General features: G+C 48.8%; 1 protein-coding gene across 3 annotated transcripts in view; it reads left to right on the top strand.

The window, feature by feature from the left end:
- The window catches only part of lyst (lysosomal trafficking regulator), a 59,847-nt gene that overhangs the window by 27,362 nt on the left and 5,319 nt on the right, over window positions 1–27,166 (top strand). Inside the window, exons 9-49 of one of the 3 annotated variants that reach the window (XM_037973494.1) lie at window positions 558–714; window positions 2,953–3,182; window positions 3,270–3,336; window positions 5,465–5,574; window positions 5,974–6,343; window positions 6,427–6,565; window positions 7,135–7,308; window positions 7,393–7,553; window positions 8,463–8,653; window positions 9,683–9,928; window positions 10,047–10,220; window positions 10,744–10,893; window positions 11,540–11,677; window positions 11,752–11,950; window positions 12,039–12,164; window positions 13,127–13,739; window positions 13,820–14,000; window positions 15,237–15,406; window positions 15,502–15,732; window positions 15,806–15,972; window positions 16,992–17,144; window positions 17,242–17,388; window positions 18,614–18,805; window positions 18,884–19,095; window positions 19,185–19,394; window positions 19,551–19,727; window positions 21,273–21,349; window positions 21,433–21,621; window positions 21,691–21,836; window positions 21,920–22,016; window positions 22,105–22,166; window positions 22,642–22,697; window positions 22,771–22,923; window positions 23,568–23,812; window positions 24,260–24,326; window positions 24,401–24,557; window positions 24,785–24,925; window positions 26,139–26,356; window positions 26,440–26,670; window positions 26,745–26,934; window positions 27,006–27,142. In XM_037973494.1, the coding sequence (XP_037829422.1) occupies window positions 558–714; window positions 2,953–3,182; window positions 3,270–3,336; window positions 5,465–5,574; window positions 5,974–6,343; window positions 6,427–6,565; window positions 7,135–7,308; window positions 7,393–7,553; window positions 8,463–8,653; window positions 9,683–9,928; window positions 10,047–10,220; window positions 10,744–10,893; window positions 11,540–11,677; window positions 11,752–11,950; window positions 12,039–12,164; window positions 13,127–13,739; window positions 13,820–14,000; window positions 15,237–15,406; window positions 15,502–15,732; window positions 15,806–15,972; window positions 16,992–17,144; window positions 17,242–17,388; window positions 18,614–18,805; window positions 18,884–19,095; window positions 19,185–19,394; window positions 19,551–19,727; window positions 21,273–21,349; window positions 21,433–21,621; window positions 21,691–21,836; window positions 21,920–22,016; window positions 22,105–22,166; window positions 22,642–22,697; window positions 22,771–22,923; window positions 23,568–23,812; window positions 24,260–24,326; window positions 24,401–24,557; window positions 24,785–24,925; window positions 26,139–26,356; window positions 26,440–26,670; window positions 26,745–26,934; window positions 27,006–27,142 (7,251 nt within the window). Of the gene's footprint in view, window positions 1–557; window positions 715–2,952; window positions 3,183–3,269; window positions 3,337–5,464; window positions 5,575–5,973; window positions 6,344–6,423; window positions 6,566–7,134; window positions 7,309–7,392; window positions 7,554–8,462; window positions 8,654–9,682; window positions 9,929–10,046; window positions 10,221–10,743; window positions 10,894–11,539; window positions 11,678–11,751; window positions 11,951–12,038; window positions 12,165–13,126; window positions 13,740–13,819; window positions 14,001–15,236; window positions 15,407–15,501; window positions 15,733–15,805; window positions 15,973–16,991; window positions 17,145–17,241; window positions 17,389–18,613; window positions 18,806–18,883; window positions 19,096–19,184; window positions 19,395–19,550; window positions 19,728–21,272; window positions 21,350–21,432; window positions 21,622–21,690; window positions 21,837–21,919; window positions 22,017–22,104; window positions 22,167–22,641; window positions 22,698–22,770; window positions 22,924–23,567; window positions 23,813–24,259; window positions 24,327–24,400; window positions 24,558–24,784; window positions 24,926–26,138; window positions 26,357–26,439; window positions 26,671–26,744; window positions 26,935–27,005; window positions 27,143–27,166 lie in introns of all 3 variants that reach the window. The other 2 variants (XM_025007641.2, XM_025007642.2) reach the window with 2 other exon arrangements.

Here is a 27,166-nt window from a genome sequence, read left to right as displayed (position 1 = left end):
AGACTGAAGATCACTTGCGTGACGTCAGGCATTTATGCTGGGAGGAAGCCCTCCTCCTGGAGCTGACGTCACTTCTGTCGGCCAGTCAGGACTGGCGTAATGTAATAGAGCTTCTAGGGGACAGGCGCAGGGGCGTGTCCCATAGTGAGATACCGAAACGAATGTTGAAAGAGAACCGGGGTTAATTCCTTAACCTAAAGTTCACCTAATCAGGACAGAAAAGTGCTGCAAAGATCCGCATCATTAACTCACCACGTGTTGCTCTGTTCTCCTGTCTTTTAATGCCTAGTTTGGTTATTATTTTATTACGCTTTAGTGCGTTTTATGTGTCCCGGTGTGGGTTTGCCTGCGAGCTGTGAGTGCACGCAACAAGGAACTGGGCTGCGAGGTCAGCTGATGTTCGTCTTATGACCAAAACCTTCGACTTTTTTCCCCTCGTCTTTTATTCACATCAGTGGGAAGACCACTGTTGGGTTTACATGAGCGTTAAAAGTGGGATTTTGTGGTGAGCTGTCGGTTGTCCTGGTTGTTATTTATTTTTGTGTTGTTGCTTCCAGAAGCTCCAGGTGTTTGCAGAGGGGGCGGCCCCAGCAGGCGATCTCTCTGAGGAGGTGGATGAGGTGCAGAGCTGCAGCGTCAGGCTCCCGGGGGAGGAGGAGGGCTACGACGCAGACAGCGAAAGCAACCCGGAGGACATGGCCAAACAGGAAGAGGGTAGGTCCACGCCGCCTCGCCGACTTGCTCAGGCTTCTCATTCAGATTCACTACTTTTATTTCAGGAATGCTCTGTTGTTGTTGCTGATTAACGTCATCAGACTAATCTGGATTGATTGTTGGGTTAGGGTTAGGGGGGGGTCCATGTGCTGCTCTCGACCTCTGAACTCTTTGGTCTTGGGAAATCTTGTTTCCCTCTCTGTGTTTCTGCAGATTTTTCGCTCATTTCAAGCTGAGCTGCACGTTTAGTTTTATTTTTCTGCGGCGAAGAACTGTGCTGGTTGTTGTTGAAGCTTAAAAAAAAATAAAACTCAACATCCTCCTTTGGCGGCTTGTGGGAGACATTTGGCAATAAGACGTTGCTCGTTTTTATTGCGTACGTATGACAGGGCGGAAAATGGCCGGGCCGCTCGGCTGTAATCTCGCAGGTTAACGACGCAGCCTGATTGCCCTCAGAATAGAGCCATTGTTTTCCAGCCGCCGGCAGCGAGACTCTTTGGCCTCATAAGCTTCATCTTGTGACTTGAAGTCTCAATCAGACGGAGGGCTTGACTCACCCGGAGCCTCCGACGTCACAGAAAACCAGTTTTTAAACGTTAGATTCATGCCGAGGGGGGGGAAGATCGGAAACAAAAAAACCACTGAAGCGTTTTTTTTTTTCTTTTGTCTTTTCTCGCGCTGAAATCACCTCAGAGGAAAAGATAAGTTCAGTTTTCTAATGACTCATCGGTTACAGAAGTGGCAGCGTGAAAGCTGAATGACTTGGCTGAAAATTTACAAAAAAATAACCTGAAACTCATCTGAAAGCTGAAAGAAGCAAAATGTTTCTTAAACAAACAAGAAGCTCGTTAAAGCTTAAAGGTAAAAATAGCAAACAGCTAGCTAAATGCTAAAAGTAAAAAGCTATTAGTTACAAGACAAGAAACGAAGCCGAACGTCGAAATTGGAGCTGATAAAAGTCGTTAGGGGAGAGGAAACACTCGAGTTAGAATATCTAATTTAACCAACAGGACTGTTACGTGGCGTGGAATTGCCGGTGGGCGGGGCTTACGGCACGCTGAGGACAGGAATTGCAGAACGATTGGCGCCAAAGTCTCCAAAACCACGGGGGTCGCTTTTCGCCGTTTTTTCTTTTTAAATTTTGACGTCTTATTGAAATGACGTTTGTTATAAAGAACTATTCTTAACTGATCTCTAATTTAACTAAAAGTCAAATATTAAAGGGATTTTACCTGAAATATGAACTGTAGATAAAATAAAAAACTGTTTTCCTTTTAATTCGACGAATGCTGAGTCTGCTACTTTTAGCTTTTAGCAACCAATCTGCTACCTTTAGCTAGCTTTTTGCCACTTTTAGCTTTTAACTAGCCTTTTGCTACTCTGAACTAGCTTGTAAGCTTTTGCTACTTTTAACTCTAAGCTAATTTTTTGCTTTTTTTTTTTAGCTTTAAATCCCCCGCAGACCAAACATGATCAGCAGGAAATAACAGTTTGTGTCTTTTCAGTTTAAAAGCTTCGAACCGAAGGAGCTGTCGTGGATTTTTTAGCTCCGGGGCGGTTTGAGTTTGTCCGTGTTAAAAGATGTTTCTGCGATTATTTCTTATTTTAAATCAAACCAAAAAAAGAGCTGAGATTTCATTTAATTTACCTTTTTTTTACCGTCAGGGTTGAACTCGCGGCTCTTTAACGTCTTTCACCATTAATTTGTTTCAGGTTCTCTTATTTTAACACGATTTTAAACACGTCAAATAAAAAAAAAACAAAAGAAACGTAGCTTTTTAAAGACTACAAGACAAAATGGAGGCTTTGTTTGAACCCTAATCACTTCTGGCAGCTATGAGATTTATTTACCAGTTTTATTTCTTTACGTATTTATTTGCAATCGAAGCCCCGGCGCCGCGGTCCGGATTCACCGTAACTCAGGAAACGGGTCGATTTACGTCCCTCCTGTAAGATTATGAGGTTTGTGTTTATCTGACGTGAACTGCAGATGTTTTATTCCAGCTGTTGGAAATGGTCCTAATGAGCGGTTGGTTAATTCTGCCGGTGGTTGAAGGGAAAGCGGTTTAAACAGGAAGCAGAGTGTTCGTGTCTCCTGGTGGCGAGCTGCAGGTTAACCTAATAAGAGGAGGTCCCGGCGCTCTGCGCGGCTGTAAATCCTCAGGACCTCCCCCGCTGCTTGTCTCTGCAGCGCCGTCACCGCCTGTTTTATGACTCGCTGATTTGTTGTTTCCTCAGGGGGGAAGGCGGAGCCAGCCGGGCTGTGTGAGTTTGCGACGGCGGCGACAGCAGCAGCGGCGGCGGAGGGGCCGGGGCGTGGCGTGCTGCTGTTCCCGGAGATCTGCACGATGGAGCTGCAGCTCCTCGCCGCCGGCTCCCCGGACCTGGAGGTCCTGGGCCACGTGTTTCACAGCCTGCTGGGCGCGGTGCACGCCAACCGCCGCAACGCTGCTCTGCTGTACGACCAGGTCAGGCCGACAGCTTCGTCCTCCTCTTCATCGTTCTTTAAAAACAACAAAATTAAGAAATGAACTCTTTGCTCTGATTTCCCACAGGGAGGAGTCAAAACCATCTTATGTGGCTTTCACAACATCCTCAGCCAGACGGACCCGTCCTTCACAGGTTCGTCATCTGATCCGTCTTATTTTCCTCCGTTTTCACGTCACGGCGTGGTTTTCACCCCCGGCATCGCAGGGATTTATATTCTGGGTCGGTCGGTTCCCTTCTGGAGCTCTTTCTGTTTCTTCCCGTCGTCCAAACTTGGCCTCCAGAGTTCAAGTGTTAGTTTAGAAGATCTACTTTTAGTAACTCCTGGGAAAACTCTTGAAGTCTCGTCAGTTTTCCCACAGACTGAACCATCAGGAAATATGTGATTCAGCTTTGTTTTAGACAAAAAACTCTTTATTCTTTTTTACCTGCTTATCTGCAGCCGATCCATTAGCCTTGAAGGACTTTTGTTCTTTTATTCTGTTAGATTTTTTTGTGTTTCTTGCTGTGCAGCTTAATCAGGAAAGCCGCGTTGGGACGTAGCGGTTCGTTGCACCCACAGCTCAGACGTAGTTTACTGCAGAGACGTCGTTTAACGTTTAATCGGGTCACATTAAGTTGTATGATTTTTACAGATTTGTTCTGACTTTTGAGCCGTCCAAGATGTTCAGATCTTTGTCAAACAAACTTGTCTTACTCCCACATTTTCATTGGGTACGTATAGAAATCATACATCGAACTTCAGGCGTTTTTGTCGCCTCTCCCTGGGAGTTCAGAGCCGAGCGTCAACAAACCTGGAGGATGAAGAGTCTTTAAACTCGTCACGTCATAAAGGGTAACGTGCGTGACCGTCGGCGTCTTCTGCCGCTCACGGTTTAGGAGTTTCAAAGATCCGATTTGCAGTTTTTTTGTTTGTTTCTTCGGTGGCCGACAGGCGCAAACTCGCTCCACGAAACCGAAATGCGCCCGACCATTAGGGGGCGTCGATCACAGGCGTATAGATGAAGGAGAGCCTTCCAGTGGACTTTTCTCAGCATCTCCCTGGAAGTGAACATCAACTCTCCAGCCCCTGAAATGACCCGGAGCTTCTAAAGCACACGTGTCAAACTCAAGGCCTGCGGGCCAGATCCGGCCCTCTGTAACATCTCATCCGGCCCTCCAGTCTGGTTCAGATCGAGTCTCTGATTCTTATTTCGTTTAAAAAAACTGAGCCTAATTAGTGAAGTTTTCTCTTGACAGGGACTTAGAAACCAACAATATATAGTTTTAATTTCTGTATGATCAGGTTTTTGTTGATGGCTTTTTAAAAAAAATCTGTTTTAATGTTAAAAATAATTTAAAAGCTGAGTGAGTAAGAAATGACTGCTAATGATGAGCTTTTTGAAGTTTGATCTATTTATGTGTTTGCTCTAAATTCTGTATAATCTGTAACTGGGAAAAGGTTATTGATATTTCTATATGAATGATTTGACATAATGCATCTAAAACTAATAATTGGCCCTTTGCTAGGACCAAATTTTTAATTTTGGCCCCCTTGCGTCACTGGGTTTGACACCCCTGGTTTAAAGATTACTCTTCCAGGCCTTTAAAGGAACTGTGCACGTGTGTGTGCAGGCACAGCACACAAAAATATGGAGAAATTGTTGTTGTTGGCGTGTCCAGAAGGCTCAGGATTCTCTGAGAGAGTGAAATAAACTCAAATAAACAAACTTGTTTCTTTATTAAAACATAAAATGTATTAATTTATACATTTATTAATGTACCATACCACATCTGTCTTTGTTAAAGAGCATAAAACAAAATATTTCAGCATGAAAGCTCGTGTTTTTATTGTGTGAAAGCGTCCTGTATCGTAACTCCGCCTCTGCTGTTTGTAACAAACCAAACTGTGAAAATCGGGTAAAAATTCAGAGAGTTATGATCATTTTAGTTGGACTTTCAGCTTCCTTAGTTCGAATAAATGAACCCGTCGGCCATTGTTTGTTTCCTGTTAACTCAGCAGTCAGGGAGTGAGAGACACAAGCGTGCGGTTACCTTGGTGACCACAGCTGTAACCCTCATTGTCTGCATTTATTTCTTCATCACGACGTTATGTTGGGATTTTGGGGCGGGAATCGAAGATGGATTGTTTTTATGATATTTTTCCTTTCAGCCAGGAGCGAGTCGGGCTGCGAGTTTCCAGCCCGCGGCGCTCTGGTGCAGCACGGCGGAGCGAATGGAAGCCGCTTCTTACAATCTGCTCTTTATATCGGTCTGCGTTCAGATTGCCAGGCGGTGCTGGTGGAGCTGCTGGTTGCTATGGTGAGCCAGCGGATCACGGCGGAGGAGCTGGCTCTGCTGATCCGCCTCTTCCTGGAGAAGACGCCTCCCACCGTAAATATCAGCCGCCCGGCGCCGCTCTGCGTACGCGTTTGCTGTCAGCTTTTACTCACAGAAACGAGAACCAGTAGGACTTCCTGTCGCCCTCCCCCTCCCTCACTCTGTGGTTCTTTAAAATGCGTCCACATTTAATACTTATTTTATCAGAGTTAACGCCAAACGGTGCAGCGAGAGCCTCACAGAAGATCTCTACTTCTATTTCTTTAATAAAAGAAATAGAAGTAGAGACACATATATCAACAAAAACCAGATTACTGATGGCTGCCGCAGCTAATCACAGATATTGAGCTAAAATTTGGTGAAAAATCTTGAATTATTTAGGAATTGATGCTTCATTTATTTATAGTTTTCATCACCAGTTTGTTGCTTTTTGTCTTTTTTATCTTTCGACAGGATATTTTACTCAAGGGTATCTTAGAAATCATTGAAGCCAACATGAACGTGGAGCCTCTCCACTTCCTGACGTTCCCGGTGGTCCTCGGGGCTTCCACCCCGGGAACGCTGTCTCCCGCCTCCAGGCAGAGCGGCGCCGCTGGAGGGAAAAGCGTCGGCTTGCTCTGGAAGGGCAAGCTGTCTCCGGGGCGCAGGGAGGGGGACGGGGAGTGCCGGCCGGGCCACCTTCGCTCCTCGCCGTGGCACGCCGCCCCTCTCCACCTCCCCCTGGTGGGGCAGAACTGCTGGCCCCACATGGCCAGCGGTTTCAGCGCCTCCATGTGGCTGAGGGTGGCGGCTCCGGAGGAGAGGGACGGCGCCGGAGACGAGGGTGAGATGCAGATGTCCTCGGCGGGGACGTTTTCCGCTCCGTGCTCATAAATATGAAACGGTTCTGCCTTGTTTTCCCAGAAGAAAGCAGTCCTCCAGCGGCGGGCGGCGCTCCGACCGGGACAAAGTCCGAGGAAAGCCTCGTCCATATTCTGTCCATGGGCTCCAAGGCGCTGATGCTTCAAGTGTGGGCGGACTTCTCCTCAGGCTCCCTCACCTTCAGGTGAGCTCCCGCTCAGACCGCGCTTCCAAGAAAACCAGAAAAACGACTTCCTGTTTCTCTTCATCATCATCATCATCACTCCCGTCTGTGCTGTTAGCGGCATCTATCATGATCCTCCGAACAGATTTTAATGAAACTTTCAGCAGCTAATCGTTGGGTTGACGTCTACAACTAACTGACATCTGGAGCCTACACGGTTCAAGATGGCCGCCACAGCAGGGCGAACTTATCAGACACAAATCATGCCTGTAACCCAGACAGTTTTTACAAATATTGAGCTGAAATTTGGTGAGCCAGCTGCTGCGGCTGTTCCTGAACTTAAACTCTGAGCGCCACGTCTGCGGTTAAAACTATCAGCTCCGTCTGTCTGTTAGCGAAATATCTCTTTTTACTGAAACGTTCAGGAAGTAACCAGCAGTCGACACAAAAATAACCATGGCTTAGTGAACTTTGCAAACGCTGGGCTCAGATTTGGCGACACAGACTCCAACCGTGACTCCAGCCGGCGCTCCAGCGGCGCGCAGTTCCCTCGGGGAGCGGCCTGACGTTTCGGTGTGTTGCCCCGACAGGATATGCATCGATCCAAACGACGAGATAAAGGCGGGGCTGCTGGCGCAGGCCGGGTCCGGGGACGGTTTGCTCCGGCGCGGACGGTGGCAGCACCTCAGCATCACCTACAGCCAGCAGCCGGAGGGCAAGAAGAACGTCCACGGCCGCGTGGTCGTCTGGCTGTGCGGCGTCTGGTGAGCGCTCCCGCCTGAAACACGACTCCGGTTCGGTTCTGATGAACTCATAAAACCGTATGAAAATATATTTGTTCCCTACAGGAAATGTGAGGTGTCCTTGGACTTCACCCTGCCGAGGAAGACCAGCTTGTCGTCTGACAGCAACAAAACGTTCTGCATGTTGGGTCATTGCTCGCCGTTCTCTGAGGAGCTGCTGAGGCCGGGCGCACCGTGGCGCATGGGCACCGTGCTCCTCTTCAACGGTGAGTCTCCGCTCCGACTCAGCGCTGCCCCCTGGTGGTGCAACCAGGAGTCCCGGTAAAACCTAAGACCTAAAACTCTGTGTGGTGGTAGCTGAGACTGATCCCCAATGCCCACTCCGGATTAAACGAGAATTTAAGTCTTTCTGAGTCTTTTCCTGGACAGATTTTAATGAAACCTTCAGGAAATAATCAGATGTATGTCTGCAGCTGCTTGACCTAAGATGGCCACCACAGCCAGCTAACCTTAGCTACAATTTGGCGTGGTAGTAGCTGAGATTAATCCTCAACACAGCCTTCGATCTGAGACGTTATTCTACAGATTTAACGCCGTCATTTCTTAAGATAACAGAATTTCTCCATCATTAAATGATTGTTTTAGGGTTTAATTTGACTCAAACTCATCACTATTTTTGTAAAAATTGCGTCAGAAAAACAGCCAATTTTCCTCACGTTTGTTTACAACTCAGAATTGTTGGCAACAAAACAGGATTCTGCAGATTTCGCTCATTTATTACGAGTCTTGTTAGTGAATGATCTGTATTTAGTCATTATTTTATCATAAATGACACACATATACAAAGAAATCAAATATATTTAAATAATTTTGTATTTTGACAACTATCATGGCGACGGGTGATATGTCCACTTTAATTTGTGCGTTTTATTCATTTATTTTGTATTTTTTGTTGTTTTCCAGCGACTTTTTATGTTCAGTTCTCGGATAAAAAGCCTCTTGGGCTCCAAAGGATAAAAAATAATGTTGCAGGAAGAAAAGATGAAATAAAACTTCAAAGTGCCACGCGGAACCTCGAGGTTCTCGCGTCGCATCAAACGCTCTTACTTTGAAGATTATTGATGGAATATTTTGATGATGAAACATTAAAAATGCCGTGTTTCCGTGTCTGTCAGGCTCCAGAATTGGATCCGAGGAGGCCTTCTACCTGTACTCCCGCGGACCGGACCTCACCTCAATCATGCCCTGCAAGTACGGCAAGCCGAGTGGGTCATTCTCCAAGTTTGTGTCTCAGGAAGGTCTGAAGTCCGAACATGTGAGGGAGATTCTGATGCGGAACAAGGACATAGACACAACGGCGCTGGTTGTAAGTCTTTATTTCAAAACTGCGGTTTAAAAAGAATCGTTCTCCTCATTCAGTAATTATAATAAAATGTCTTTAGGGTTGTTTTTTGTTTATTGGAGCATCTGTCAGGTGTTAAACACGCTGCTGCCAGAGTATAACAGGGACTATTTTATCCCCAAACAGGAAACGGCTAAAATATTTGAGCTGCAGCCGTTTAGGTGAAACCGAAAAATATTTTTATATTTTAATATGGAAGCGTTTATTGATTAAAGATACGCTGGTAAAAAAAAATAAACCAGGAAGCTGCATTTTAGGCAGAAAATACTGAAGAAGCTGAAACTGGGTGGTTAGAGCTAAAAAGGGCTAAATGCTAGCTAGAACCTAAAAGCAGAAACATGATAGCAAAAAGGTGCAAAATGCGAGTCGAAGCTAAAAGCAGCAAATTGCTAGCTATAGCTTAAAAGTAGCAAAATGCTAGCTAAAGCAGCAAAACACTAGCTAAAGCCTAAAAGTAGCAAAATGCTAGCTAAAGCAGCAAAACACTAGCTAAAGCCTAAAAGTAGCAAAATGCTAGTTATAGAATAAAAGTAGCAAAACGCTAGTCAAAGCTAAAAGTAGTAAAATGCTAACTATAGCCTAAATGTTACCAAAATGTTAACTAGAGCTAAAAGGAACAAAACACGAAGTCCAGCACAAAGACAGCTAAAAGTAACAAAAAGCTAACTAAAAGTAGTCGAAAAGCGGCTAAAAGCAGCTAGCTTGTTTCTGTCAGATGTCACTGCTGTTGTTAGACGACAGTTTCCTGCAACGGATTAATAAAATCTCATCCTGTCAAAAAGCCTAGCTAGAAGCTACAAGTAGCTAAAACAGTTAGCTGAAAGCTAAAAGCTGCAGCATGGTAGCTAAAATAACGTAGCATAAAGACAAATGAAGCAGATTCCAAACAGGATGTTTTTGGAGCACCAGCCTCCTGAATGAGCTGAACGTTTTGATCCGTGAAAAGCTAAAATGGCTGCCTCGGCTGAAGGAACGCGTTCCATCTGCGTGCAGGAGAGCCTGGCGGTGGTCTACGCCCCCAGCAGCCCGAGGGTCTACACCATCTACGAGCCCGTCATCAGACTGAGGGGTCAGACCAAGACGGTGGTCACCCAGCGGCCCTTCAGCTCCAAAGAGGTCCAGAGCGTGGTGCTGGACCCCGGCGCCCTCAGGGCCCTGCTTCCCGGGGAGACCCGCGGTCTGCAGAGCGTCCTGCACAAGATCGGAGGAACAGGAACCTTCGTCTTCCTCTTCGCTCAGGTTGGATCTTCAGCCTCTCTGGCTGCGTGACACTTTTGATTATTTTAATACTTCGGCTCATTAATTTAGGTGAAAATGGCTAATTTTTGTTGTTTTTTGGTTCGTTTCTTGCATCCAGACGGTGGAGCTGAGTAACTGTGAGAAGACCCAGGCTCTGGCCCTCCGAGTGCTGCTGTCTCTGTGCAAGCACAACCAGCACCGCATCCACGAGATGGACTGTTACCATGGTTACTCCATGATCCACCAGGTCCTCATCAAGCCCAAATGTACCGTCGGATATCACATGCTGAAAGTGAGTCACACCTCGCGCTCGAAGCCTACACGTCGCTCGCCGCCGCCGTGTGCCGGATCCGGGCCGGGCTCGGCGGCTTCCCCGCCGCTCGACCCTCTCGCTGCGCGCCGGGTCCTGGGCTGAAATGGATCCTGATTGAAACGCCGGGCCCCTGCGGCGTTTCGGCGCACCTCTGATTGCTTTTTCTCGCCGTAGACTTTTTCCATCCTGTGTTGTGGGCGCAGGTCCTGCGCTGATTAGCGACGCTGCACGCTCAGGGTTCTGTTCCTGTACGGGGAAGGGAACACGCTGAGCCTGTCGTGATGCTTCGAGTGTGTTTATATCCTGGTTATGTCCTCTCGGTGGAGGACCGCAGACCCAGAGACGTAAAGACGAGGTGCTCAGGGTCTGATTTCATTTAAAAACTGTTATTTTTGCTTCCATCTTTGGTTCTGGGTCACTCAGGTCCAACGGCGCTCCTGTGAGGTATTAAAACTCCCCCGCTGGCGGGTGACGGTGTTTCTGCCTCGTTCTGTCTCTGCAGACTTTACTGGACGGCTGCTGCAGCGGACCTGTCCTCGTCCTCGGAGACGAGGGACAGTTCCGACTGGACGCCGAGTCGGTCGCCGTGGTTCAGGATTTAAGGCTTCTGTCTGACGTCCTGCTGGACTGGAAGATATGGGCCAAAGCTGAGGTAAACTACCAGCTGAAGGTAAACTATCAGCTGAAGGTTAACTCCCAACTGAAGGTTAACTCCCAGCTGAAGGTAAACTCCCAGCTGAAGGTAAACTACCAGCTGAAGGTAAACTACCAGCTGAAGGTAAACTACCAGCTAAACTAACTTTTGCTACTCTTATCTATAAGTTAGCCTTTTGATAAATCTTGATTTTGTCAATTTGTAGCTCATGTTTTATTATGTTTAGCTTCTGTTTTGCTCCTTTTACCCTTTTAGCTAGCATTTTGATGCTTTTAGCTTGCATTTGTGCTAATTTTAACTTCAAGCTAGCCTTTCAAAACCTAATATAGCCTTTGGATACTTTTAGCTTCTGTTATGTTTTTGCTAGCTTTGGGAATTTTTAGCTTTTGGCTAGCATTTTGCCACTTTTGTCTATAAGTTAGCCTTTTGCTACTTTTAACTAAGTTTTTGTTGATTTTTAGCAAGTATTTTGTTATATTTAGCTTCTGTTTTGCTCCTTTTTAGCTGGCCTTTTGATTCTTTTACCTTTTTAGCTGGCGTTTTCCTTCCTTTAGCTTTCAGCTGAATGTTTTGCTCTTTGTTTGCAGAGTTTTATCAGGAAGTGTAACTTTTTTCTTCTTGTTTTTTGTGTTTTCGTCGTAAGTGCGGCGTGTGGGAGACGCTCCTGGCTGCGTTAGAGATCCTGATCCGGATGCACCACCCCCATCAGATCTACAACATCCGTCAGTTCCTGAACGCTGAGATCGTGCATCGTTTCCTGCTCACCTGTCAGGTGTTACAGGTAGGTTCTCCGGCTGCGGCGCTTTCCTTCGGCGCCGCTCATCGCGACTAAGAACGCTTCGTTTTTTTCTGAAGGAGCATCGAGACGAGCACCTGACAGCCATCCCTCCGGAAGTCTGCCTGTCCTTCATCAGGATCACCCAGGAAGTGCTGGGATCTCCTCCGGACATGGATCTGCTGAAGCTGATCTGTAACTTCCTGCTGGCCGTCCACCCGCCCACCAACACCTACGTCTGCCACACGCCGTCCAGCTTCTTCTTCTCGCTCCACATAGGTGAGCGAGCGGCCGAGCGGAGCGCGCCCCTGCTTCGGAGCACCGCCGTTAACGCCATGACCCCCTCTACTGTCTCTCTGTTTGTCAGATGGGAAGCTGTACCAGGAGAAGGTGCAGTCCATCATGTACCTGAGACAACACAGTGGAGGACGGTCTGCCAGCAGCTCCGTGGTGTCCCTGTCCCCGACGGTTTTCTCTGACGCTCCTCATGAAGGTGTGTCGGCTGCAGGAGTCCGGGTTTGCTGACACTCACGGGCATGAATGGCGTTCATTTCGGAGTCTTAATGCTTTATTTTAAATGTTATTTTCTCAGGTGTAGTAATTATACAACATTAATAACAATTAGGTGCACAAGTTTGAATTTTTTTGTGGTTTTCTCTAATCCACACAGGTTAATTTAGAGATAAATTAGAGGTAAATGCACCTTTTTTTGTCTCCGTCAAGAAGATTCTGGTTTGATTCTGGCTGAGGTTTGAGCTCTTTGTGGCAGAAGTTTCTTTGAATTAGCTGGTTTTCTGGTATAGACCCGGCCAATCAGAAGCCAGCTCTGATGCTTTATCCAATCAGAAGCCAGCTCTGATGCTTTATCCAATCAGAAGCTAGCTCTGATGTGTTTGGGAACCCCCGGTTGTGTCCGAGTTTTCAGCATTCAATCTGAGGTGATGTTGAAGACTTTCAAGGCTCTCCATCTATTTTGTTGCCGCCTACCAGAACTGCAGCATGATGCTACCACCACCATGTTTGACAGTTGGTTTGGTGGAACTTTGTCTCGGTCTTTGTCTCCTTAATCCTCTCGGCCCGTGGCGGTGTGGAAAACTGGGACGATGGCGTTCCAGCGGCTTCCAGTTCCTGGCGAGTTTTGGCCTCGCTGCTTTAGAACATCCAAACCCATTTCCTTCCGTCTGAAGGCGGGACAGACGCTGCCAAACAAACCCAGCTTCAGTCGACCATGATCGCCTGTGAGACGGGTCTTAACCTCGTCAGATTAAGACCTTCGAGACGCTTCAACAGAATCTTAAACATTTCTGTGATTTATGTACGTATCGTTATGACCTTGTGTGGATTAGAGGACCGAGGACTTGAGCGTTAATTGGCTAATATTCCTGAACAAGTATTTAGTTTTGCGTTATTTCTAAAGCTCAAAGAGTTCGACCTGACTGTTTTTTTGTTTTCCAGGCCATCCGCACGCTCCGTTCCCCGAACATGGCGGCGAAGATCAGTCGTTACGCCCCCCTAGCCTGGCTCCGTCCCCTTACTCCTCGCCGCTGCTGACCCCCCGGCTCGGACGCGGGAGCTCGGGCGAAGCGGCCGAAGGGGACGGGGTATCCCTGACGTCCCGGCAAACCCTCGGCAGCACGGAGACGCTGAAGAAGGTCGGAGGCGACGAGCAGCTCCTGAGCAGCTGCGAGTCGGCCAAGACCATCTGCGACCCCGAGGTCGCGGCGCCGCGCACCCCGTCCATCAGCGTGGAGGAGGAGCGAGACGAGGCGGCGGACGGGGACAGTCTGGCAGAGGGCAGCGTGGGGGGGCCGGAGTCGGACGAGCGGCTGGATTGGGCCAGCGACGAGGCGCCTCGCCGCCCCGACAGCCTGAAGGGCATCCAGTCCTTCCAGAGAAGCCACAGCAACCTGACCAGCCTGGGGCTCGCCTTCCCGTTTCCCAACGGCTCGCTGGCGGCCGCCCGCTGGCCCGGCGCCGCCGACCGAGGCTCCGTGCCCGAAGACTGGGAGAGCTACACCTACTCCCCTGGCTACGAGAGGACGCACAGCAAGACCGAGTCCAACGACAGGTTGGCCCCGAATATGTCCATCCTGAGTGACGTTTATCCAACCAGTCCTACGTCTCTGACGCTGACGGTGTTCACCTCAGGTCCAGTACAGAGGACTGCTTGGTGCTGGTCTGCTGTGGACTCTACGACCTCCTGAGGGGCGTCCTGCTGCTGCTGCCTGACCTCATGCTCGAGGAGGTGATGGACAAACTCATCCAGCCGGAGGCTCTGATTGTCCTGGTCAACCACTCCTCGCCTCTCATCCAGCGAGGAGTCATGAAGGTCGGTGTCTGCTCGTTAATAACCCCACACTTTCACACCTTAGTGCGAGACATCTTTCAGTTTAAACAGTTTACAAGTAACAGTGGTATTAGATATTAAAACAGACAGATAATAAGTTATAATAGATAAAAGGAACAATCAGTTAAAAAAGGAAGACGTTTTGAAGCAGCTGCTGCCCGAAAACTCCAACACGACTTTGTTATAATCTAAGCTGAGAAACGTTAAAGCTGCCGCCATGGTCACCACGGCGACCGCACACCTGCGTCTCTTACTTCCTGACTGCCAAATCCATGAGAGGCAGGCGGAGATGAAGACTGGAAAGGCAGCCTCAATCAGCTGCTGTGCGGAAACTACGAGTCGGATCTTAAAAATTTATGCAGCCTTGGTTACGTTCGCTGTACTCTGTGGGGATCTGAGAGAAAACCGTAAGTCCTAAAGAAGTGAAAGTCTCACAGCGTGAAAGGAGACAAAATTACCTTTAATTTGATGTATAATTTGTTTAAGTGCCTAAAAGAGTTGTGGGAGTTAGAAGAGTTTGAATATTTTAGACAGCTCAAACCTCAGAGTGACATCGTCGACCGTCAGCTGAACGTTGCTGGAAAAATCTGTGAATATCATAAAACTTGAGCTGCAGTTGTGTAAAAACTTAAAAAGATATCAAAACGCCAGTTCGGACACGTAGAGTCCAACTTCCTGCGACCTGTTTAAACCTCGAATGACGTTTCTGCTGCGAAGCGTCTCGGAGCTGCGGCGGTTTCCTTCGACTGTTTCGCCGTTTATTTTAGCTCCCACGCTAATCTCGATTCGAGGTGTAATCTGCGCTGTTTTTGTTTCAAAGCTTTGCGACGAGACGCAGAAGAAACGTTTTTAACGGAACGGTCATAAGGCTCCTTCAGCGCCCCTTAAAGAAGCAAACGGACTCGAAAAACAGTCCTAATAGAGCTGAAAAAACCCAGAAATCTGTAAATATTTCAGCTCCAAAAAGAAATATTTGGACTTTTTGGCTGGAAAGTCACGTCTCACAGTGCTTGATTTATTTTAAACTGATTTCAGTAACTTTAACGGATGAATTTTGATCAATATTTGTTGTTTTACTTTATTTTGACCTTTCTAATTGATAGTTTAAAGACATTTGCTTTAACCGGTTGTAAACTCTTGCATTTTAACGCGTATAAAGATCTTTTTTGGGTCGTAAATGAGGCCGCAGGCTTCATGTCTTCTGATCTGTTCTCCCAGCTGCTGGACGCGTATTTCAGCAGAGCTCAGAAGGAGCAGAAGGAGAAGTTCCTGAAGGACCACGGCTTCTCACTGCTGGCCAACCAGCTGTACATCCACCAAGGCAGCCAGGGGCTCCTGGAGTGCTTCCTGGAGATGCTGTTTGGACGGCCGATGAGCCTGGAGGAAGAGTGAGTCCGTCCTCCCGACAATAACGTCTGAAGTAGCCCGCCTGTTTGTCTCTGAGCCGTTTCTCCTCCTCCTCCCTCGTGTTTCCCCCCTCCAGCCTGGACCTGGAGGAAATGGAGAGCATCTCGCCCTTCAGGAAGCGCTGCATCATCCCGGTGCTGGGTCTCATCGAGAACTCCCTTTACGAGAACTCCTTGGTGCACAACATCCTGTGCATGCTGCTGCAGCTCGTCAACGCCTGCCCCAAGCTGGCCGACGTCCTGCTGGACCACGGGCTGCTCTACGTGCTCTTCAACACGCTCTCCACCCTGAACGGCATGGAGAACTGGTAACTCCGCTGAACCAAGAAATAAATCCCTAATCTTCTTACCTCTGACCTCTTCTCCGTCCTCTCTGCGCAGCATCCCCCTGAACGACTACAAGCTCCTGGTGTGTGACATCCAGCAGATGCTGGTGACCGTGACCATCCACTCCTGCAGCTCCTCGGGGTCCCAGTACTTCCGCATCATCGAAGACCTCATCACGCTGCTGGGTTTCATGCAGACCAGCAAGATGCGCCGCACGCAGGGTGAGGGCCGGCTTCCCGAAACGCAAAATAAAATCAAAATCAGGAATGTTTTTATGGCTTCCTCGTGGATCTGCTGTCTGTAAAAAGAATGCCACATCTTCGCCGTCAAATCCAGCTGTTTTATGACGAGATGTAATTATTGGCTTTTTACTGAAACGGCTCAAAAGGTTTCATCAATATCCTCCAAACTGCTGCATTAGGCTGCCTGTATTAATTACTTTTACTTAAGTGGATTACAACTTGATTTATTTAAAGTCAAAGTTTCATGCAGGTCGATCAGATCTGATTTAAAGTTTCAGCTTTAGATCGTTGAACAGAAGCTCAGAGTTTCTACGGGCTTAAAAATTACCCAGAAATTGTGGAGTTTTCCAGTTATGGATAAATATTAAGAAAAGAAACAAAGAGTGCACGTAAAACGATTATTTTTAAGCCTCTTTTGACATTTTTTTAATCTAGTTTTGCAATTAAATTACTCAAAAAGCCACACAGGTCGGATATAAAATGGATTAAGTCATTATTAAGTCACATTTTGAAGCCATAAAGCTCAAAAAAACTGTGAGGGAGACGGTAAATTATACTAAACATGACAGATTTACTGATTATTGTGGATTAATTGATTATATACAGAAATACAAACATGTATTTTTTGATGGTTTCCACAATCAGAACCGAAAGAATCACGTTCCCGTGAAAAGATCATTCCTTCAAATGGTTCTTGAGATATTTTGCTAACAGACACAAGCGTTACGATCACATAAATATGATAAATATTTACAGTTTATGTTTATATTAAGATGACAGATGTGGTCAGATCGGAACATTTCAGTCTCTTATGGCGTCAGGATTTTATTTTAATTATTAACTTTCGTTAGAAACTACAGAGAAGAACAATTTCATAAAACGCTGAAAGGAAAATAAAGCATCAGATGGAGAGATGTTCATTCCAGTTGGAGAAATGAGTAAATGGAGGAATTGTTGGTTAAGCCTCTAACCTGATGGCGTTTCTCGTCTCCGCCCAGAAATGGCCGTCGCCCTGCAGTTCAGAGTCCTCCAATCAGCAGTCGAGTTCATAAAGACGACGTCCAACCAGGAGCCTCAGAAGCTGAGCGGCTCCGGTAACGCACCCAGTTCTCCGCACCACGCCGTCCATCAGAAGCGTAAGAGCATCGCAGGTGAGCGCCGCCGCCGCCCGGCCCGGCCCGGTTCTGTCCGTGCTGAGCGCCGCCATTCATTCATCCTGTCCTCATCCTGACCCCTCCCCCCTCCAAGGTCCCGTTGCCGTGAAAGACGCCATTATCCCCCGCATCCCCCGCCAGCACTACTGCTCCTACGGTCAGATCCCCACCGCCCCCCCCTTCAGCTTCCTGTCCCAGGACTGCCCCGCCCCCTCGTCGTACACGCTCCACTGCGATGCAGGTAGCCGGGGCGATGGCTTCCCGCCCCCCGACGCTCGCCCTCGGGGGTTAATTTGCCCGGCACGCTCGCCGAGCGCTGCTGGCGCCGGCGTGACGCAGTTTTCTCTTCACGAAATGCTGTTTTCATAAACAAATAACAGAAACACGAGCTTTTCCAGTTTGACTAAGATTTTACACGACAGACCATAATTAAACCGTCTGATAGTCGCTCTGGCTGCATGTTTAATATTTAAAACACTTAAATATTAAAGTTTAATTAGTTTACTGTAACTTCCACTCATGACTGACTAACAAAATAAGACAATTAATGAAAGACGAACGTGATAAGTGTGAGAAACTTCGTTTCTGGGAATCAGGTTTGTCCGATCTGATGAACTTTGATTCATATTTATGAAAGTTTTTCTGCTGATTGTTGACTGAGGGTGACAGGAGACGGCTGCTTCCCTGATGGAACGTTTTAAAAGCTTCAAATTAATGTTTTTAATTTATTTTAATTTAATTAGTTTAATTAGTTGGGGTTTTTTTGGAGGTGGGAACGTGGCTGAAAGGCTGAGAACCTGGGTGTGTTGCTCCATCCGGCCTTCCTGACCCTGCTGGAGAAAAGCCTCCCCACAGCATGATGCTGCCTCCACCATGTTTCACTGTGGGGTTGGTGCTTGGCTCGTGTCAAACTTCAAATAATGGATTATTTTGTGGACAGATTGTCCCGCCTGAGTCCCCGTGGAGCTCTTCTTGTCAGTTTAGGTTGGCGGCCATGTTTTGGTAACAGTTGTGTCGTAATCTTTCCATTTTCAGATGATGGATTGAACAGAGATCCATAAGATGTTCGAAACTCGGGGTATTGTTTTAATACCTAACCCGGCTTTATACGTCTCAGACCTGTTTAAGGTGTTCCTTGGTCTTCATGATGCTGTTTGAGGAACTGACAGAACAGCTGGATTTATGCTGTTCACACAGCTGGACTCTCTTTACTAATCAGGAGGCTTCAGATGCTGGATTTTCAGATTAAAGGCTGAATAAAAATCCACGCCGAGCTTTTTAGGTTTTTATTTTTAAATGTATTTTATTTTGAAAAACCAAGCAACGTTTTTTTCTTTCCGCTTCACAAATCTGCTCTGCTTTCACGTTGGTCCGTCTCATAAAATCCCAGTAAGATGCGGAGAAGCTCAAGGGGCTCCGGCGCCCGTTTCCGAACTGTAACCGACCGAAACCTCTCCCGCTCGCAGGTCGGCGCCGGTTCTCCCTGGCCCAGACCGACTCGCTCCTGATGCGGATGCGCTCTGTCGCCAGCGACGAGCTTCACCAGATGATGCAGAGGAGGATGAGCCAGGAGAACCCGATCCGTGCCAGTGAAACGGAGTTCATCCAGCGGCTGCAGCGGCTGGTGGTCCTCGCCGTCAACAGACTCATTTACTACGGTGATTATCTCTGATCGATCTGCTCTGACCTTCGCCGCCTGCTGCCTGACCCCGCTGCTGTTTGAACGTGTCTTTCAGACGTGAGCGAGGATTTATTCGACCTGCTGAATATCCCGGACTCTCCGGACCACCAGCTCTTCACGCCCGAGCCCGGCGACCAGCCTCACGACGAGAGCTCCTCCTCCTCCGTGCCACACTCCCCGATTCCCTTCACCCTGCCGCCGGCCAACAAGAAGAGCTTTCAGAAAGACGTCCTCAAACTGATGATGGACGGGATCAAAGTCGGCCTGGTACTGCAGCGACCCGCCCGAAGTGTCTCCGTGTCTTAAACGCTGTAACGTGTCCAAACTAAGCCGCTGTTGGCGTTGTGCGCCCACAGGGTAGCGTGGGTCGCGGCGGAGCTCCAAGCCATCAGTGGAGGAGGATCCTGTGGTCCTGCCGGGACACGTTCAGGGTCCAAATAGGTCGCCTCCTGGTGCACACGCTCAGCCCGGCGCTTCCTCTGAGCGACAGGAAGGAGGCGCTTGAGTTTGTGTTTGATCCCAAACACATGGACATCCTGAAGGAGAGCCTCATCCCGGGTCTGGAGGTGAACCCACAGTTTTACTTCCTGTCTGTTTGTGCAGTGTTTGTACTGAACTGAGAGGCTTCTGTCGCCGCCATGTTTGCTCCTCTGTCCAAAGAAAGTAACATTTGATGAAGTTTTAGAGAGAAATTCTAACTGCCTGTCTCTGCTGTCTCTCAGCACGGCCCAAAGTTGTCTCTGTACCTCTACGAGATGCTGCACGACCACAAGGACGAGCTGAGCAAAGACGAACAGAGCGCCGCGGGCGCGTTCATGACCTCTCTGAAGCTGTGCGGCCATCGCTGCATCCCGCCCAGCGTGCCGCACAAACAGGACCTGCTCAAGGCCATCAAGGAGGTCGGTGTCGACCGCCGTTCCACGACAGATTATTTACAAAACAGCCGCAGGACCGAGGTGCTCGACTGTCCACTGTCTGCTGCTTGTTCCGGAGTCGGGGGATAAGCAGACGCCTCTTCCCGCTCTTCCAGGAGGATTCCAAGGCGTTCCCAGGCCAGCCGAGAGACACGGTCTCTCTGTTGTGTCCTGACTTGGGTCTCCTCCCAGTTGGACATGTTCAGTACACCTCCTTAGGCAATCCCTCCAGGATTTCGCACCCATTTTTTGTGATCGTTGCGGCTAAAATGCCTGATTTCGTGGAGCATTTTTCTAAAAGTTTACTAAAATCAATAAAAAACCATAACTTTGAATATATAAACCAAAAATACTTCCTAGTTTTGAAAGATAATTCCCAACAAACATTGACATTCTCAAAAGCTGCTTTATTTGAGAACTTTGACAGCTTCTAAACTGACATTCATGAGCATTTCTGGATTGTCCCTGGTCTGCAGCTCTCCTCACATGTTTTGCAGACACAAAGTGTTTGTCGATGCGTTTATGTTCCATGATTACACTGCAGGACGTGCAAAACAGCTGCAGCTGGGGAGGAAACTGGTTTGCTGAAATCTTTGTGGGCAAATGTGAAGCATTAGCGCACATTTTGGCTTCGGTCGCAGCTCCTGCACGCTCCCGGCATTCTGAGGTTAACAGGAAGTGACGTCACGTGTCTTCTTCCTGAGTTATTTGGGCTTATTTTGTATTCCACGCTACACAAACCCACAAAGAAGAGACTAGACCACAGAAACGGTGGCGAATCACTTTAGAAACAATAAATATGGGGTTAAAGTTGCAGGAAAGTTGCGGTGTTTTGGACAAAGTTGCGATTTCGCGGGGTTTGCTTGATTTTGCGTTAATAGTTGCGATCGCGAAATCCTGGAGGGTCTGATTAGGGAGGCGTCCAGGAGGCATCCTTACCAGATGCCCGAACCACCTCAACTGACTCCTCTCAATGAGGAGAAAACTGATTTTGACCGCCTGTATCTATAATATACCCAAAGATCGAGACCACAGGTAAGGGTAGGAAGGTAGAGCTCGGCGGACCGGTTCATGATCCTTCGTCACACGTGAGAAAAAACCCCGAGACGCTTAAACTCCTTCGCTTCAGGCAGCACCTCAATCCCAACCTGGAGAGAGCTGGAGATCACGGAGACACCAACAGGAACCACCCAAACCGGACCCTGGTGACCCCACAGGGTCATCAGGCTCTTTGTTTCTCGTCCGTAGACTCGCTCTTTGTCCCCCGACACGTAAAATAATCGAAGAAAACTTCGAGCCAGTTAGGATGTTTCGGAGCCTAAAGCAGGTTTCAGGCTGTGTAGACTCGTGTCTAAAATCTGCATCAAATCCAGATTTATTTAGGTTGAAAATGAAGAATGTTAATTTTAAATTTATTTGTTTTTACAGCTCAATAAAATACAAAACAATACAGATAAAAGGCACCGTGTTTCTAAAGCCAAAAAACTAAACATAAAATGGTAAAAACACCATTTTTCTTTGTTTTTACAGGAGAAATTAAAGTATAAAGCAGAGGAGAAAACCAGTAAAGAGGCGTGGGAAAAGAAAATGGCCAACACTCAGAAGAAGTGAGCTTGTTTTTCCTCTCCTGTTTGGTGTTAAAGGAGGAATTTCTTTAATTGTCTCCGTTTTTCTTCTCGTTCCTGCGCAGTCTGATCCAGAGGCTGGACGGGAAGTCCAAAGACATTTCTAAGATTGCGGCTGACTTCACTCAGAGCGTGTCCCTGCGGCAAGGCATGGAGCGGAAGAAGGTGATCCAGCACATCCGGGGTCTGTATAAGACGGACCTGAGCGCCAGCCGCCACTGGCAGGAGCTGGTCCAGCAGCTGACACACGACCGGTGAGCGACCCTCCGCCGCCGTCGGGCCTGAAAGGACGCCATGTTTGCTGATGTTCTGCTCTGTTTCAGCGCCGTCTGGTACGACCAGACGTCCTACCCGACGTCCTGGCAGCTGGACCCCACCGAGGGACCGAACCGGGAGCGGCGGCGGCTGCAGCGGTGCTACCTCACCATCCCGAATAAGTACCTGCTCCGAGACCGGCGCAAGCCTGAAGGTTTGCCGAACCGTCCGCGGCGAGCGTTTTTTATTTTATTTATTTTCTCTTTTCCGTTAACCTGATCTCCACGCTGTGCTCAGACCCGGTGAAGCCGCCGCTGTCCTTCCTGTTTGAGGATAAAACTCACTCCTCCTTCTCCTCCACCGTCAAAGACAAAGCCACCAGCGAGTCCATCAGGTGCGGCTTTTAGCCTCTTTTCCTGCCGCCGCGTCCGACTCAGACGTTTTACCGCAAGGCGCCTGTGTTTTTTTGTTTGCGTCCGCAGGTTCACCAGACGCTGCACCAGCGTCGCTCCGTCCAGAGAGACGGCAGGAGAGCTCCTTCTGGGTGAGACGCCGGCCGCCATCTCCGTCATCCTCCATGAAAAGTCACGAAGTCGGTTCGCCGTCGCGTGGTCGCACACCGTTCGTCGTCCACGAGACGGATCAGAACTCCCAGGAAGCTCCTCCCTCCTCAGCTCTCCTGTCCTCGTCCCTCACCGCCACCTGAGGTGTCCATTAATCACGCCGTTTGACGGTGTCCTGACGCCGCCGCGGCAACGAAGAGCCGCCCGTGTCTCTTTTTCAGTTCAAATGTTTAAAAGCTGACCGGCTTTTCGGCACGAACACTTCTGACCAATCACACGACGCTTGGCGTGAGCCCCTGTGAAAAACAGAAGCAGCGGACGCAGCTGGTTTGCGAACAAAAATGACGCCATTTTGGTTAAGCGACCACGTGACTTTATGACTTCTCATGGATGGAAAGGCTTTAAGATGCCCTCCTCTCTGTTTTGGACTGAGTCTGTCTCTCTGTCGCCTCACAGGGAAGTCCGGCATGTACTTCGTGGAGGACAACGCCGCTGACGCTCACGACAGCCAGGTAAGCCCCGGTCAGACGCTGCACCGCCGCGCAGCGTCGAACGAGCGACTCAACCCCATTTGTGTCCGGGCAGAGCCTCCACGGGGAGACGGAGGCCCCTTCGTTCTCCTGGACGTACGAGGAGATCAAGGAGGTCCACAAGCGGTGGTGGCAGCTCAGGGACAACGCCGTGGAGATCTTCCTGACCAATGGCAGGACGCTGCTGTTGGCGTTCGACAACACCAAGGTGAGGCGGGACGTCCTGACGTCTCCGAAACTAGAGGACGTTCGTCCTCGTCCTCTTACGATCTGTCAGAGACACATTGAGACATTGAGACACATTGAGACACATCGAGACACATCGAGACAAAGAGACACATAGAGACACATCGAGACAAAGAGACACATGGACACACAAAGAGACACATAGAGACAAAGAGACACATAGAGACAAAGAGACACAAAAAGACACACAGAGACGCATCGAGACAAAGAGACACATGGACACACAAAGAGACACATAGAGACAAAGAGACACATCGAGACAAAGAGACGAGAAACGGACCAGAGGAAAACAAACAATCTGTCAGAAAAGACTCCAGACTTGTTGGACTCCGGACTTGTTGGACTCCGGACTTGTTGGACTCCGGACTTGTTGGACTCCGGACTTGTTGGACTCTGGACTTGTTGGACTCCGGACTTGTTGGACTCTGGACTTGTTGGACTCCGGACTTGTTGGACTCTGGACTTGTTGGACTCTGGACTTGTTGGACTCTGGACTTGTTGGACTCTGGACTTGTTGGACTCCGGACTTGTTCGCGGCTCTTCGTGTTTCTGTTGTTGAAGTCATCGAGACGTTCAGGCGACCCGTCTTCTGTCTTCTGTCTTCAGTTCAGAGACGACGTCTACCACAACATCCTGACCTCCGACCTTCCCAACCTGCTGGAGCACGGCAACATCTCTGCGCTCACGCAGCTGTGGGGCTCGGGGCAGATCACCAACTTCGAGTACCTGACGCACCTGAACAAGCACGCGGGCCGCTCCTTCAACGACCTGATGCAGTACCCCGTGTTCCCCTTCATCCTGCGCGACTACACCAGCGAGACGCTTGACCTGCAGGACGCCAGCATCTACAGGTCGGTTAGGGGGGGGGGGTCTTTGCATTGGGTGCTTCCCTGGGGTGGCGGTGTCCCTGGGGTGTCCTCTGCGTCCCAGGTGGGGGAGTCAGGAGGTTTGGGCTGCCCAGGAAGGCCTGGGGGCTGGGGGGCACCTGGGGGGCCTGTGTGGTGCCAGGGTCTACAGTCTGTCTTTCTGTTACACATACTCTTACTCCCACCCCCCTACACACACACACACACACCTTCACACACGATTCACAAACAGTCCTGATGGTTGAAGGTCATAAAAACAGGTTATTATTACAACAATATGGCCTCCTACTCTGATGCTACAGTCAGGATTCTCGTTTTGACACAGAGGCAGCCATCTTCTCCTTACGGTTTGTCTGGTGTGCCATAACAGGACCAAAAAGAAAGTTTGTCATCAGTCTCTGGTTTTAACGTGGCTTCCATTTTGTTTTGCAGGAACCTGATTAAACCGATTGCGGTCCAGTCAAAAGAAAAAGAGGATCGATACGTCGACAACTACAGGGTACGGTTTGGCCGACTGAGCGTTTCGATCGCTTTGGGAGAGAAAACTCACCGCCTTGTTCGTTTTCTGTGCAGTACCTGGAGGAGGAGTACAAAAAGGGCATTCGCGAGGACGACCCCATGCCTCCCGTCCAGCCCTATCACTACGGCTCGCACTACTCCAACAGCGGCACCGTGCTGCACTTCCTGGTCCGGATGCCTCCGTTCACCAAGATGTTCCTCGCCTACCAGGGTGGGTCGCACAGAAAGGCGGTCCTGCCGTGTGCTTTCACAGCCTACGGCTAATTAATTCTCATCTCAGCTGTTTGCTTTTATTATCCGTCTCCTATCTGATCTTCCGAGGCGCCTTTTCATGCGACTGCAAATGTATTCAGCGGCCACGGCGTTTAAGGTCATGAAAGGAGACGTTTTCAAGCAGCGGGTTGAATCTGTAATTAGGTTTTCTTTGGCCTCAATTAGACCAGAGCTTTGATATCCCCGACCGGACGTTTCACTCCATGAACACCACGTGGCGTCTGTCCTCCTACGAGTCCATGACGGATGTGAAGGAGCTCATCCCGGAGTTCTTCTACCTCCCAGAATTCCTGGTCAACAGAGAAGGTGAAGCTGCTTTTTGTTCACTATCAAATGCAAAATTTAGACAGTTTATTTCTATGGTTCACAACAAAAGTCATTTCAGCAACAACCACATATAAATTCCAATTAGTAAAAGTTATCCATCTAAGGAAGCCAGCAGATTGTATCAAATATTTTAATTATCTATGGGAGAGCTCAGGAAACCCAAACCGACCCGAACTGTAGGATTTATCAAGAAGGAAACTCCTGAAAGTAGACAGGGTGTCAGCCTCACGGACAGAAACTGGAGAGAGGAGCCTGAGAACTGAAAGCTCCGCCTCCTGTTTTTTTTTCAGAAACTCTAGGAACCACGAGTAAACCTGCAGTCTGAGAGCGGAGAGCTCTGTTAGGAAAATATGGAACAATAAGATCTGTAATATAAGATGGAGCTTGGTTATCGAGGGCTTTGTAATGTAGAAGTGAGATTTAAAATGTTAGAAACTTTAGGAACTACAAGTAAACCTGCAGTCTGAGAGGGAAATACTCCTTTAGGAAAATATGGAACAAGAAGATCTTTAATATAAGATGGAGCTTTGGTTGTTAGAGGCAGCAGCATTTTGGATCAACTGAAGACTTTTTAAAGAGTTGGTTTTTTTTGGACATCCAGACATTAAAGCAAAATAAAAGTCCAGCGTAGAAGTGATACAAGCATGGAGCAGTTTCTCTGCATCGTTTTGGGACAAGATGTTTCTCGTTTTAGTGATACGACGACTGGTAACATTTATAAACAACATCCTGATCATAAATCACACCAAGGTTCTTCACGTTACCAAAATCCAAAACCTCTTGTCTGAGTTTAAAACCAGAAAGTTAAGAGTCATCCAGAATTTTATGTCTCTAAACCAGGAGTGTCCAGTCCTGGTCCTGGAGGGACCACCATCCTGCAGGTTTCAGATGTTTATCTGCTCTTTAGTAGGTGAGTCCCAGCAGAGAAGCACCCAGAACCTGCAGGACGGTGTCACTCCAGGACCAGGATTGGACACCCCTGCTCGAAGACAGGTTTTTAATCTCAGCAGGCTTCTTGGATGAATATAACCGAGTATCGTGTTTAATAACTTCATCTAAAGGAAGCATTTATAAAGTAAAGATTATTGATCCGAGCACCGAACCCTGAGGAACTCCACGGCTAACTCTGTCAGATGAAGATTCATTATTGACCTGAAACTGGAATCTGTTTATCTTTATTTTGCTGGTGCAGGTTTTGATTTCGGCGTCCGTCAGAACGGCGAGAGAGTGAATCACGTGAACTTACCCCCGTGGGCCCGCAACGACCCCCGCCTGTTCATCCTGATCCACCGACAAGCCCTGGAGTCGGACCAGGTCTCCCAGACTCTGTGTCAGTGGATCGACCTGGTCTTCGGGCTCAAGCAGAAAGGCAAGGCCGCCGTCCAGGCCATCAACGTCTTCCACCCGGCGGTACGTCGCGGCCCGACCATCGTTTCAATCCAAACCACTCAGCATTCCCTGCGGTTTTTTTATTTTTATTGAACTCTTCTCAGACCTACTTCGGCATGGACGTGTCAGCCGTCGAGGACCCGGTCCAGCGGCGAGCCCTGGAGACCATGATCAAGACCTACGGCCAGACGCCCCGGCAGATCTTCAGCGCCTCTCACATCAGCAGGGCGGCGCCCAAGCTCATGATGGAGGGGGAGCTGCCGGCAGCCATGGGGCTCCTGGTCCAGCTGGCCTTCAGGGAAACGAGGGAACAGGCGAAGGAAATCATCTGCCCGGTAGTTCACGCGCCGCCGTTCCGCCGCGCACCGATCCTTCTCCGGACGCTCACCTGACCTCTCTCTTCCCGCAGAGCCCACTGCCTTGGATCAAAGGCCTGAAGTGGGGCGAGTACGTTGGCTCACCGTCCGCTCCGGACCCCGTGGTGTGCTTCAGCCAGCCGCACGGCGAGCGGTTCGGATCCCTGCTGGCTCTGCCGACTCGGGCCATCTGCGGCTTGTCCCGCAACTTCTGCCTGATGATGATCTACAGCAAGGAGCAGGGTACGGAGGCCCGGGGGGTTAACGAGCGATGGGCGGCGAGGGGAAACTAAATGCTCTCTTTTTATCCGCAGGTGTGCGGAGCATGCACAGCACCGACATCCAGTGGTCGGCCATCTTGAGCTGGGGCTACGCGGACAACATCCTGCGGCTGAAGAGCAAGCAGAGCGAGCCGCCCATCAACTTCATCCAGTGCTCGCAGCTCCACCAGGTAAACACGAGCGGCCGGAGCGAC

Source organism: Kryptolebias marmoratus, linkage group LG22 (assembly GCF_001649575.2).
Source record: "Kryptolebias marmoratus isolate JLee-2015 linkage group LG22, ASM164957v2, whole genome shotgun sequence".
Lineage (NCBI taxonomy): Eukaryota > Metazoa > Chordata > Actinopteri > Cyprinodontiformes > Rivulidae > Kryptolebias > Kryptolebias marmoratus.
The sequence above is the reverse complement of the archived record's forward strand: the minus strand, read 5'-3'. Positions and strand labels throughout refer to the sequence as shown.